General features: G+C 32.8%; 1 protein-coding gene across 3 annotated transcripts in view; it reads right to left on the reverse strand.

Moving 5' to 3' along the window:
- Nudcd1 (NudC domain containing 1) overlaps positions 1-14524 on the reverse strand; it is a 55583-nt gene that overhangs the window by 19050 nt on the left and 22009 nt on the right. For all 3 annotated transcript variants that reach the window (XM_074069059.1, XM_020180834.2, XM_074069060.1), the window contains exons 5-8: positions 12780-12959; positions 10986-11193; positions 6274-6418; positions 2044-2169 (exon numbers count right to left, since the gene is read on the reverse strand). In XM_074069059.1, coding sequence (XP_073925160.1) covers positions 2044-2169; positions 6274-6418; positions 10986-11193; positions 12780-12959 — 659 coding nt within the window. The remainder of the gene's footprint in view (positions 1-2043; positions 2170-6273; positions 6419-10985; positions 11194-12779; positions 12960-14524) is intronic.

Consider the following 14524-nt stretch of genomic DNA (forward strand, 5'->3'; position numbering starts at 1 on the left):
CCTAGTTTCTAATATTGGCTCTATTAGTGATCTCATTTAACCCTATCCATTAGCTTGCCCTAATTATCTATAAAATGAAGATAAAATAGTTGTACAAACCTATAGAGTTTCTTCAAAGTTAGAAGGACTATCTATTATGTATTATACTTCTTCCTCAATTCTGATTAGGTTAAAATATGGCAGAAATTTTTAAGATGTTTTTTGAAAACAGAACCTTAAATCCTATTCTCAGAAGTCTAAAAACAGAATAAGAAAAGACCAAATTTTTCTCTCTCACTCCTTTTTTTTTTTTTTGGTGTTACTGGGGCTTAAATTCAGGGCCTATACCTTGAGCTACTCTGCCAGCCATTTTTGTGATGGCTTATTTCAAGATAGGGTCTCACAAACTATTTGCCTGGGTTGGCTTCGAACCTCAATCATCCTGATCTCTGCTTCCTGAATAGCTAGGATTACAGGTGTGAGCCACTGGTGCCCAGCTTCTATTGCTCCTTTTGCTTGGACTGAGACTCCTAAAGTCCCATCACTTCTGATTTTGGCAATGCAACTAAATTTCTACATGCACAGCTCCAAATTAGTCACTGATTTGCTATGGAGATCCTTCCCACATAAACAACTATAAAACATCGAACTTGGACCAGTAGCATTAACCAATGATTAGGGATTCCCTATGTAAAAATATCCAATGTGTTTCTAAATTTAAAAATCTACATCTACATCTTTGTAAAGCTGTGGACCAAACACTGGCTAAACTGAGCCACTGCAGGCAACATTCTTTTGCTGCATGTACATTTCTCAAAGCTTTTATGCAGAATATAGTTCTGAGGGGAAAGAAATCATATACTTATGACCCACCAGAGTAGGAAAAAAAAATCCCAGATGATTTAAGGAGCTGAATAAAAACATTCCAAAATGGAAAAAAAAAATTAAATTACTTCATATAGAAGGGTTTTTCAAGTTTAAAACTAATCATACAAATCAGTAACAAAACTAAGACAAATAAAAAAATTCTTCATAATATAGTTAATATATGCAAGTCAACCATTAAAAAATATAGACTAAAATAAAATCTTGTATCTTGCATACCAATTAGTATAGACCAAACAGAAAACTGAAAGTGCAGGTAAACATGCAGTGAAATAGGCAGTAACTGAAAATATTACTAATATAAAGTAGAAATCAGTTTCTCAGAGGCTTAGTCTACTGATTTAATTTCTGAACTCTTCATTGAATATCAGACAATATAAAATGGTTTCATGTAATAAAGGAATTTTTAAAAACAATAGCAGAATCATGAAAAATGAAGTTAAAAAGTTATTAAGAGAGATACTAGAATGTATCCACTAAATAAACACCTCCTAAGAATAACATAGTATATTCCAACCATTTAAGTAGGAGCTGAAATAACATGAGGAAATGTCCTAATGTCCAATGAAAAAAGCAGTCATAAAGTTACTACAAATTAGTCACAACTATATATAAAAACCATCACAGAAAAAAAAGCCAACTGAAAAATACCAATATGCAACAGTACCAAAACAACAATTGGGTTTGGTGCAGGGAATGATGCTACTTTATGGAATAATGAGATTTATTGCAACCAATAAGTACCAATCAAAGTGTTTTGGTTTTTCCCTTGTTGTTTTTTTTATTTATTTTGCTAGTTTTGAAACACGGTCTCCCTATGAAGCCCGGGTTGGCTCCAAACTTGCAATCCTTCCTCCTCAGCATCCCAGGTGCTGAGATTAGAGACATCTGGCTCCAATAGGTACGTTTGTAAATCATATATTTGGTAACTCAATTATCACCTGAGTGACTTCCATTTATTCACAAATTTTTAGAAATAATACTATTAACAACTTACCATACAAGCTGGGTGCCAGTGGTTCATTCCTATAATCCTAGTCACTCAGGAGGCAGAGATCAGGAGGAATATGGTTCAAAGCTAGCCCAGGCAAATAGTTCATGAGACCCTCTCTTGAAACAAACAAACAAAAAACCCCACCCACAAACAAACCAAAAAAAAAAAAAAAAAAAAAGACTTACCACATGAGTAGTTTTTAATGTACTACCATCAAATCTGCATAAGCTGGAGCTCTCTTCAAAGACAATATCACATTCTTCTAATTCCTGGGCATTGCAAGGAGGTTTTTCTTTATCTGGATTTGGATTCTTAAAGGCCAAAAAAAAAGTAAAAAAAAAAAAAAAACAATAATGAAATGGACTTTTCTTCCTTAAAATGTTATCATTATAGCAATAATTAAAAACTAATTTCAGACCCATGGCCAACAAAAATCATAATTAACAAAAATAAGAGATGACAGAATGATGGAGTTAGCTATTCATATACTCAAAGATGTAAAGGGAAACATGAAGGTGTGAGTGTGTGGAGAGAGAGAGATTTGGAAGATATAAAGAAAGAACCAATTGAACATGTAGATATAAAAATATAATGTTTGAAATGAAAACAAAACAAAACAAAACATGGGATTGACAGCTGATTACAGACATTACAAAAGTAAAACTCAGAGATCATGAAACAGCAAGAGACTGTCTAAAATGAAGCATAAAGGAAAAAAAAAACCCCTCTGACATCACCCCAATGATCTGTGGAACAGTATCAAACAGTCTAACATACGGGCATATGGGTAATTGGGAAAAAGCTGGAAAAGGGAAAAAATGAAATGGGTCAAAATTGTTTAATAAAAACTGAATCACGGAGATTTAAGAAGGTCAAATAACCCCAAGCATAGTAAACTTTTTTTTTTTTTAAATCAAAGATCATGGCAAGTCACAATAATAAGATTGCTATAAAAAACAAGAAAAAATTCTAAAAATTGTCAGGGGACAAAAAAGTATACATCATGTATAGTCAAGGAAAGATACATAAGACAGTTAACTTCTCATTAGAAGTTAACACAAGCCAAAATATAATGGAACATATTTAAAGTTCTGACAGGAAAAACAAAGAACTAAAACTATTAACACTGAATAATATACACAAGAAAAGTAACAGGAAAAAAAAGACTACGTAAATGTTTTTACGGACAAACAAAAACTGTGAGAATTTATATTTATCACCAGTAGACCTGTAATAGATGCTAAAGAAGTTCTTCAGGTAGGAAAATTCCGATGAAAATTCCAATCAACACAAAAGAATGTAGAACAGAAGAAACAGCAAATTTGAAAAACATTTTCTCATTTTTAATATCTTTAAAAGAAAACTGGTTAATGCTAAAAAAAGTGTTATGAGGTTTATAACGTAGAAATAAAACAAGATAGTAATATGAAATATAATTTCCATAATATATGGAAATACACTGTAAGTTCCTAAATAAGTGAAATGATATAATTTGAGGATGACAAAGATGTATAATCTACAACAACTACTATTTCTACTACCACCCCCCCACACCCAAACAAAAACAGACAACTAATAATAGATGGCTAATAAGCAAAAGTAGAGATAAATGTAATTACAAAAGTAATCTTCACAGGTTCCCTTGCTGAAATGCAAAGATCTAGAGATCTTGGTCTTGTGTATCTTACAGAATATTAAGAACATAATAATTAAGCAATAACTTATACAAAACATATATAAAAATTCAGTAATTGATCAAATGTATATACACCTAACTTGCCAAAATATAGCCATGTGATTTAGAATTTAAAGAAGTGACCTGAGAGCCCATGAAACTAAATGGCTGGGAGTTGTAGAGGATCTATGTAATCAAAATCTGTCCATATTTCGGCTAGGATATGAAGCCAGCCAGCTGTGGCTGACTGTAGGCTACAGTCTACATATCAATAGGAACAATTAAGGTTGTTGTGGTTGACTGAAAAAGCAATTACACAATCTCTTAGTGCTGCTTTGTCACAGTGACTGAAGGAATTATGTATGTCCAGCAGAAAACAGAAGGCATTCTTTTTTCCCTCCTCCTTCAAACAATCCATATGTTAGAGACAGAAGCTCAAAATTTTAAAGTTCATGACTACCAAAGGCAGCCAGTACTTAAGACCAGATTATAAAGAAAGGGAATAGCTCTCAACTCCTGATTTCCAAGCTGAGTGGAGAAAAGACAGGTAGAGGAGAGCAGATAAGGGACTAAACAAGCTGTGCTTGGATATTACCTAAATGCTTAGGGGACAAAAATTAGAGTTCAAGAGATGCACAGGACAACCTCAGTAACTACCCTAGGCTGTCAGTTGAGATACATGAAAAGTTTGACCTTAATAAGGATAGACAAGGAATAAGTCAGTCAAGTAAAAGACTGAAAGGCAACATCAAATCAAATCAATCCCTGACTGAATTAAGATGAGCTGAAAATTTGGAGAACCCAGCTAAAGCAGTGTTTGGAAAGAAATGTATAGCACTAAATGTTTTTGTGTTAGTCAGCTTTCTGTCACTATAACAAATAGCTAATATAATCAATTTATAAAGAGAAAAGGTATATTTTGGCTCAGTTTTAGAGGTTACAATTCATGATTGGTTGGCCCTGCTGCTTTGGGCCTATGGGAAGAAGCAGAAAGAGGAAGAGGAGAGGGGCTTGGGGTCTCATGTTCCCTTTTAGGGCATGCTCCCAATAACCTAAAGATCTTGCACTAGGCCCCACTTCCTAAAGTTTCTACCACCTCCAAAAATGCCACTCTGGGGACCAAATGTTTAAAATATAGGCATTTGGAGGACATTTAAGATCCAAACTATAGCACAGCTTTCATTACAAAAGGAAGGTTCAAGAAAAAAAAAAAAATCAACCAGTGAAGTGATCACTTTCAAAAACAGAAAACAAAATAAATCCAAAGTAAGCAAAAAGGAGAAAATAAATTAGTAACATAAGATGAAGAAAGTGAAAACTGAAAAAGGATGGTCAATGGAAACTGACACTCAAAATAGTCCTTTATTTAAAGTCAAGTTCATAGCTAAAAGTCTTTCAAAAAAGAAACCCCCAAGCCTAGACCATAAAAAAAAAAAAAAAAAATTTTCGATCCCAGCACCAAAAAAAAAGAAAAAGACAAAAAAAAAAAAAAAAAATCCAATTCTACACAATCTGTTCCAAAATGTCTTTCCCCATGTACCGTTCTATTTACAGTGCAACAGAGGTTCTAAGCATTGTACAAAGGCAATGATTTAATAACACAAAGCTGCCTTCAATTGTAGATGACAAGATTCCATGTTAGTATTTTCAGTAACTTTCTCATAATTATCAATAGTCCTTTAACATCATCAAGCTTAAAAGATATTTTAGTTAGGAAGGGCTAGGGGATGTAGCCCCTCCCTAGCACACACAAGGCCTCGGGTTCAATCCCCAGCATTGCAAAACAACAAAAAACCCACTGAAAAGTGTTAGAAGAATTATCTATAATCTCAAAACAAGTCTGTACTAGTGTACAATTATTTTATTCTCATAGCATGTCATAGTAAGTAGTTGCTGAATAAATTGTAAAAAGAACTAAGAAAATATTTTTAAATTCCAGTGCTTCCTGAAATTTTCAATTACTGCAGGCAAACATGAAACTTGGTTTCTCTACTTTGGTCATGCTTCCTTTTGACAAATAACATTCACTGTGAATATTCCAATCTTTGTTTTCCATCTTAGGATGCAGCTAACCTTACAGGATAAATAATTGTTCAAATGGTCTTCCTCATCACTATAATCCAAGATGCAATAAATCAGACACTTTATATATGCTGATATAATTTTGCAAATGAGCATATATAACTGACATTCTTATGCATTGCTGTATTTGTTGAATTCTCAACATGATCTTACAAGTCATTGGAACATTTTCAACCTCATGGCTAAATAGGTATTGCATGGTCATCACAATCATTACAAGGAATTTATCAATACAAAAATAACTGTACTATACATGACATATATATAGTAGTACATATATATACATACTACGATCACCTAGAAAATTCCAGTGAGGGGAGCAGATTATTAGCATATAGAAGGTAAAATTATAATTTATGTCCCTGTCATCAATGGCCGGTTCACTTTTCTAAAGCAGAATATATGTGGACAGATACATACATACATACACACCTCACCCCCTACACAATAGGCTTACACATGTATGTATATTCCTATAGCGTGAGAAATAAACATTAGAACTTTAAGTCATATGAATACATTTAATTAGGTCAATGGTAAACTGATCTGTGTCTTTTATATTAGGAAAGGCAAAGTAATGTTTGAAGGTCATAACATAATCCTTACATAGCATAATTGTGGATTCGTGGAAAGTCCCGCTACTATTGCAACTGCTTACCAGTTCTTCAGAAGTCAAATGCATCAAGCGTTCGGCTATTGCAGCACACTGGGCTGAGTCTCTTATAAGTTCCCCTCGTTTATCGTCCACAACAAGCTCTGGCCACATCAGTCCTTCATTCTTCTTAATCAAGGAGATCTCCAAGCTAAATATTTAAGTGAGAAAAGTGATGTCACATGAAGTAACTATACAAATTATACAGCCGACAACAAACAGAAGGATTCCTTACAGTAAGTAACCATCTGTTATCCCAAATATTTTTTTGATTTTAATTTTGCATGTGACAGAAAACCTGAAATTCAAGGTCAAATAACCTATATTTCATAATCAGATGAGAAAGTACTACTCGAAATGGTTCATAAAATGGCTTACAGAGGGGAGTGACTGGGAAAAAGTAAGAATACCTAGAAAGTATTGCTGTAGTCCAGGTGTGCAATGTGTTACTAACTGTAAATAATGGAAATACAAGGAGCATAGAACTGTGAAACATTGGGGAGTGGGGCAGGGAGGATGTAAAGCAAGGAAAGGACCTATAATTGGAGCCTTTATTTTCACAAACAGCCATAAAACATACATAATTATTAATGAAAAGATCATGCAGGTTAAGCCAATGCAATGTTAATTTTTAAAATTTGGCTTTTAAAGAATTGAAAGGAAATGCAGGAATTAGAAAAATAAACTTGGTAATATAGGCAATAAAAATGTTAATGTGGTCTCTATTAACTATTCTCAATTAGATTTAAAATCTAATTCTGGACATTTAAGTCATTAAACAGAAATTCCAAATGTACTAAAGAGGGGCTGTCAGAGAACCCTGAGATCAAAAACAGAGGCAGCAGGAAAGGGAAACAGCTGAGTCAGAACAGGCCGTGGACACAAGAAGAGGGCAGCTGGCCTATGTTCCTTTGGAATAGGAGGGGAAATGCAAGCAAGACACACTATGAATGGCCACTGCTGTCACAGGAAGAAAAGTGCAGTGGTGGCAGCTGTTTCATGGCCAAACAGCCTTTTCCATGTGCCATATTTGTTATATATGCACCACACTAACCTGTGCCCTCAAACACAACTGCAAGCAAACAACTGCCAGAACACAATGATAACTATTATAATAATCAAATAGAACATGCAAATTTAGCCATTCTTTTTCAAGGCTCTTATTGTCACCACCTCATGAATTAATTATTGCATTTAAAAATTTCTGAAACTATGTATTTCAAGAGACTATACAAAATGATACCTCTCATGTAACAGGAGTTCCTATCATTAGCATGGAAAATTACCACAATCATTAAATGCACAGATTTACTTGTATTTTCTAAGAAACAGGATAATCTTGATGATGATGATGAATGAAAATGACAGCAGTTTATATTTACCTAATGCTTTACCAGATGACGGGTGCTATTTTTAGCACTTCACGTTTTAAATCATTTACTGCTTACCACAACCAAATAAAAGTATTATTACCATGTTTATTTTATAAGTAAGGAAAGAAATCACTAAGACGTTAAATAACTTGCCAAGTTCACAAGCTAGTAAGGCAGTCTTGTTCCAAGTCCATGTTCTTCACTACTGCACTATTCTGCCTCTCTGAAAAAATATATGTAAATAACTATTAAAGAACTTTTCCCCAGGGATCAGAATATAAAAATATGCTTTTTACTACCTAAAAAGATTCTGGATACCTAGGCAATGCAGCCCTTTTAGCATAACTACATTTCTATACTTTAAATCTAGCATCATCCTACTATCCAAGCAGAACAGATACACCATGCATGACTGCAGACTACTAAACAAATCCTTCCAAAGTGAGAAAGAACATTTAACTATTTGAAAATGAAAGATATGAATAATGTAATCAAGTACAGAAAATTGTGTTTTTTAAGCCACCTAACACCTACACCTCATTTTAATTATCTTTTATAACACAAAATAATAATCACACAATTCAAATTTACTGAGAGAATACTGGCCCATGTTCTTGTATTGAATGTCAAAACTGTTGGTATGTAGTCTAGTTATTACTGGAGACCTCTCGTGGGTTACTGCTCAATGACTTACATTTACATTTAACAGTACGTTCTGGGTTGGTTTGCCAATTTATAATGCTACCCTCAAATCTCTCACATATTCATAAACATGATTAAATGGAATATGTAGAAATAACAAAACATTTTGTGTTTCAGATACCTTTCAGATAACTGTTTTTCATGTATTAGAAAATGTAACTGACTCACCAAATGTCACAATTAATAAATTTAGCAAACCTACTTTTAACACTTGAAATTTCCTTTAAACTAGGGATTTTTTAGACTCTCATGACTTAAGACTCATGTTAGACTCATATAAGTAAGACACTATTAATCAAGAACTATATCTTACTTAAAAATATCTAATATCCTATATGCAACATTAACCTAAACCAAGTAATTCAGGGTGTTCTTTAAATCAGTCAATTGCCCATTTTTTAATCAAATTCACCATTAAAAAAATAAAGTGCCTAACACTACTCATTAATCTAAATTCAGTAATTACTAAGACTTGATCTATGTGAAAATAAATAATTTCATTAACTCAAATGATTGAGGAGTGAAGTATCTGGCAGTAAAAGCAGAGAATCAAAGTTTTATAAGATGTTTAACCCTGTTAGTCTTATTTTAAAAACAAATTTACATCCCTTTTATTGAAGTACAATTTGTAAGCAAAATTGACAAGTTTACTGAGCTAATAAATGCATACATATACTACCCAGGAAGCTCTGTTGTACCCTCTTCCAATCAATCCTCCTACCCTAAGTGGTAAACACTGTTTCTGATTTTTATCAACAGTGATTACATTTGCTAGTTCTATTACTGCTTATGTGAAATTACATATCATATAATTTTGTGCTCTGGCTTCTTTCACGCCACGTTTTGAACACTTGCTGTGTTCATCAGTAACTCTTAATTTTTTTTTATTAGAGTACCATTCCACTGTATAAACACTACATCTTTATTCACTCACCTTTTCATGAACATTAGAGTAGTGTCCAGTATCTGACTTTTCTAAGTAAAGCTGCTATGAATTAGTTTATTGAAAATTTTGACTTTGCTTTATTATCAACATTTCTCATTGGTAAACATTAAGCAAAACTGCTGGGCTACAATATGTCTAACTCAGTAAGAAACTACTAAACATTTGCCAAAGTGTCTGCATTATTTTATATTCAGAACAGCAATGCATGAGTTGTTGGTGATCCAAATCCTCACCAACATTCAATAATGTTTTAGCAATACTTCAGTGTCTCATTCTGGCTTCACTTTCTCTCATGACTGATGATGGTTCCTTCTCATGTGTGTACTAGCTGGTCATTTAACTTCTATTGTGATGTGTCCATTCAAATCAGTTAACAAAGTTTTACAACTGTGTTGTCTTTTAAATATGGATTTGTAGAGATCCTTATATATGGAGAATGCAGGTCTGGATATGAGTACTATGAATATTTTTTTTTACTGTGTGTTTTGTAGTTTTGCTTTTTTTAAGGCATCTTTAGTAGAGCAAAACTTTTCAACTTTGATGTGTGGAAAATTTTTCGATTGTCCAATTTATCATGTATTTCTTTTGTGTGTTTTGTGTTTAGTCTTTTGATGAGTGGTAGGGAGTGAACGCAGGACCTTGAGCTTCCAAAGCAAGTACTCTACCACTTAAGCCCACCTCCAGCCCTTTTTGCTTCAGTTATTTTTTGATTATGGTTTCATCTATGCCTGTGCAGGTCTGAATTGTGATCCTCCCAATCTCTGTCTCCTGAGTGTCTAGGATTACAAAAGTGAGCCACTGTGCCAGACACTGGTTTATGCTTTTTGTGTGTCCTAAGCACACAATTCATAAAAAAAATGTAATTAGTCAATTTTCATTGAAACAAAACTTATTTACCACAATTCTGAAGGAAATATTATTCCATGAGTAGAAATTTATTGTTCATACGTGTACCCATCTATCTATTTATATATTTATACATGCAAAATTATATATAGAAATAGTCACCATAGCAAAAGATTGGAAACAGTTTAAATGTACAACAATAGAGAACCACATTTTTTAAATGATGGTGCAGTTAATTGAGTAAAATTATTATAAAGACACAAAAAATATTAAAAACTGTTATGTATACCTAGTGGAAAGACCTTTAACAGTTACTGATGAAAATGAACAAAAGCATAATACATAATTGTGTATAGTATGTGTCAAAAACTTTTCTCTTTAAAAAAAGGAAGAAATAAATGTGTTGCTAGAATACACATATAAGACCTCAGAAAGGAAACTATGAACAGTATCTGTGCAGAGTGGGAGAATGAATGGGTGACTGGTGAACCTGGGCTGGAGAGAGATTTCTCACATCATACCTTTAATATGTTTTAAATTTTTAAAAAATGGAAATGTATTATTGAAGAGTAAAAACTAATATAACCATTTTCACATTTCATTATTACTTTACCTATAGTTGTAATGAAAAGCACTACTATATACTGCAAGTCCTAACCATGCCAATATATTTAATTTTAACTACAATTATGCTCTTTGATATAGTTATTCTATTTTTAACCTATCTTACAAAAAAACTCAGCTGGCCAGACAAAACTATGAAATGTATTCATCTTTGATATGACTACTATGGAATAAAAAAAGAAAAAAGGCAAAATTCAATTATAAGACTGTAAAAACAAAAAAAATACCTATTATTGTCTTTAATTATCCATGTACTGCTTTCATGATCGATGGATGAATACAGCTTTCCTTCCAAAATCCTGAGACCCTTCAGCATAATTTTGATGTTATCAGGCAAAAACTGTATTTGAATGTCCTCCTTAGAAATGTCTTCTGGAAGTCGTACTGTTACTGTCAAATCATCTTCAGACTGTTGCCAGTAATACAGAGGTTCTCCTGGGAAAAGAAAAATGCACTATGTAATAAAAGTGAGGTTACAACATACCAAATTAGAGAGTAGAAGATATAAAAGAACATGTTTTGTAGCGATCATCTCATAGAAAAAGCAATCATAAACAAACACGCATAGTGTTCTTCTGGGAATTTTCACTCAGACTTACAGCAATTATACTTGACATTATCCTGGTCCAGGCTTACCTGATGCTCCTGGAAATAAGCACTCATAAAACACTACTGACAGCCATCCTTTATCCCTATTCTCCCTCTTTCTCTTACACATACACATAGAATGGATTCCTAGTTGAAATGAATGCAAAATAGGTTCCCTGAAAAGTAAACAAAGTAATTTTGAAAAGCCTGTAAAACCACATGAACTTTTAGTATAAAAAGTCATGGAAGCAGACTAAGGGAAAAGCAAGCATTTTTTAATCACCTCCTCACTAAAAATACACAAATATGTAAATAATCTTCTTAGTTGCTGGTTGCTTTGGAGATCCCATCTCCACAAGTGACCAGAACAAAATGGAATGGAGGTGTAGCTCAAGTGGTAGGACATATGCTTTGCAAGTGCAATGCCCTGAGTTCAAACCCCAGTCCCACCAAAATAAATAAGTTACTTATAGTTTAAAAAAAAATACACTTTATTTAATTATTATGAAAATGCTATGACAAAATTAATGAGTTTCAAAATATAACATGAATGTGAACTAGAAAAATAATACTTAGATTGGTAGTTAATGACTTAAACATGCTATGTTCTACTTAGGCTGCAATTTGTCTTTGAACTACGTGGTCCTATAGGTATCTGGGCAAAGTGGTTCCAAGGATCAAGGAACTCATGCCTTTCTTTCTTCACATCTGCTCAAAAAGGAGTTCTAAAGGATATGTGGTCTAAGGATAGCAATACTTGTTCTGGAAAAGCTTTAGCAGAGTTTCATAAAGTCAAGACCTAACAGTGGAAGTCAGAGATAATCTAACAAAATATATACTACTTATAAAGAAATAAAGCTGTAAGAGACTAAGCTAAAAGCCAACAAGTATATTTTTTCTGAGGTGCATAATTTCTAAACATGGAGAAAATATTTTAAAATATTTATTACATAAGCATTTAAAAATACTTTTCAAAGAATTTTTAAATGTACAAATAGGGAAGCTAATTTTTACTTTAAGTCATTTAAGAAAACGAATAATATAATTAATACATTGTAAGAACCTTTGAAAATGCCACAATGTACCACACCCAGGACAACAATAAAAATAAATATATAAATAAATAAATAAATAAATAAAGGAAAAAAGAAAAAAGTAAATTCGAAGAATAATATGTATAATTGTTAAGTTTAAACAAAATCTAATAAACAAAATATACTATCCTGGATATGAACATCAGAAATATGAACAGCAGTGATTACAGAGAGAATATTTTCTTAAATAGCTTTAAAAGACTATTTATTGTGTATGTACAAATAAAATTGGCTTCTGAAAGACCATGTTAGTATTCTCATCCTAAAACATGACCTTTATTCATACATGCATACATACATACATACACATGAGCTCTATGAAGATTAAGGTAAAATCACCTTTGCTTTCCCTTGACATGTCTTCATTGATATTTTCAAGATCTTGCTCAGCCTGAACAAATTTGAAAGACTTGTAGGAGACGATCATCAGACCACTTCCATTGGGCTCAATAGCAGCATAATGTGGTACTGACTTTCCTTGGAGAAGATCACGCTTAGTAATTTCATATCTTTCATTTTCTATAAGAAAGTATTTTAGAGCAAAACATTATCAACAATGTCTTATAAAGATAGCCTGAAAATATGTGACTATTAATTTTTTACAACTACCTAGTCTAAATGTATTATTAAAAGGCACATTAAGAATCTTTTCATTGTGAAGACGGCACAGCTCAAGAGGTACAGCACCTGTCTAGAAGTGTGAGGCCCTGAGTTACAACCCCAGTACTGCCAAAAGAATCTTTTTCTTTATAAATAGGTCCCTGTTTTAAATGACTGGGTCTGATAAAATTTGCTCTAAACTGTGTTGCCCAATGTGGTAATACATTATATATATAATTATATAGCTAAAATTAAGTATAGTGTAAAATTCAACTCCTCAGTCACCTTAGCCACATTAAAATTGCTCAACATCTGCAGATGGCTAGCAGCTACTGTGGTAAATGGACATAAATCATATCCATTTTGCAGAACTTTCTATTGGACAGCAGAGTTCAGGGTCTTCAGTGACTGACGTACCTAGAATACCAGCTCCTCACAGCCCTACTTTTCCCTTGACTATGGCCCGTCTGCTTTCCCAGTAGGTATATGATAGGCATCTTCTGGAAAGAGCCACAACTGAATAAAGGAAAAGGTGTGGTATGAACTATTTTTCTGCCGGTTTTAACTACTTTAAAAAGGGTTTCTTAAATGAAACATACCAGAAATGATTTTTGTACACAATGGTAAATTTAAATGACTTCCATAATCAAACATAAATAATAAATAATAGTGCTTTAAGATATAAACAACAATAAATAATAGTGCTTTAAGATATAAACAACTGTATCCTAAGTTTTTGATAGACTAACTACATTTATTCTCCTGTAAAGACAGGTTATTTCTTAAGAAGTAATCACAAATTCAGCTGAGTCCACACATTTATTTACATCATGGTTTGTATTTGTAAACTTCAAACTGAGTAGTTAAAAACCAACTCACTATTATGAATTAACATAATAATACAATCTGTTCTAAAACATCTGTCATTGTTTTTACTCTTAATTCTCACCTATATTCATACATTCAATTTATACATATTTAAAAACAGGCTTGTAATTTCATGAACGAACTAAAAACTCCTATACTTTCTCCATAGGTACATGCAGGGCAGTCTTACCTATCTTTAAAGACCAAACATAGGCATTATATATTTTAAAAGGTGACTTTTTCTAACATGTATAAGACAGAAAATAACAAGTAGGTGTCAAACAGTGGAGTCCATCATTAAATAAGCTTGGAAATGCTGGATTAAATTTTCTCTTTTACTCAAATTTTTAGAAGCCTTAATATGTTTAGTATGTAATAGGGATATCATATGTTCTCATTTTCAAACTTTAACTGACACAAAATACAATTTATACAATGTTGTACTCAACAGTTTCTCAGTGTTGTTCTCAAAACACTGCTCTGGTGTGTTAATTAAAAATTAAGAGTCTGGACATGGCAGCACACACCAGTAATCCCTGCTATTTAGAAGGCGAAGATTGTGCGGACACACTTTGAAGTAAAATCCAGTCAAAAAGTTAAGTGAGGCCCATCTCAAA

Source organism: Castor canadensis, chromosome 3 (genome assembly GCF_047511655.1).
Source record: "Castor canadensis chromosome 3, mCasCan1.hap1v2, whole genome shotgun sequence".
Classification (NCBI taxonomy): domain Eukaryota; kingdom Metazoa; phylum Chordata; class Mammalia; order Rodentia; family Castoridae; genus Castor; species Castor canadensis.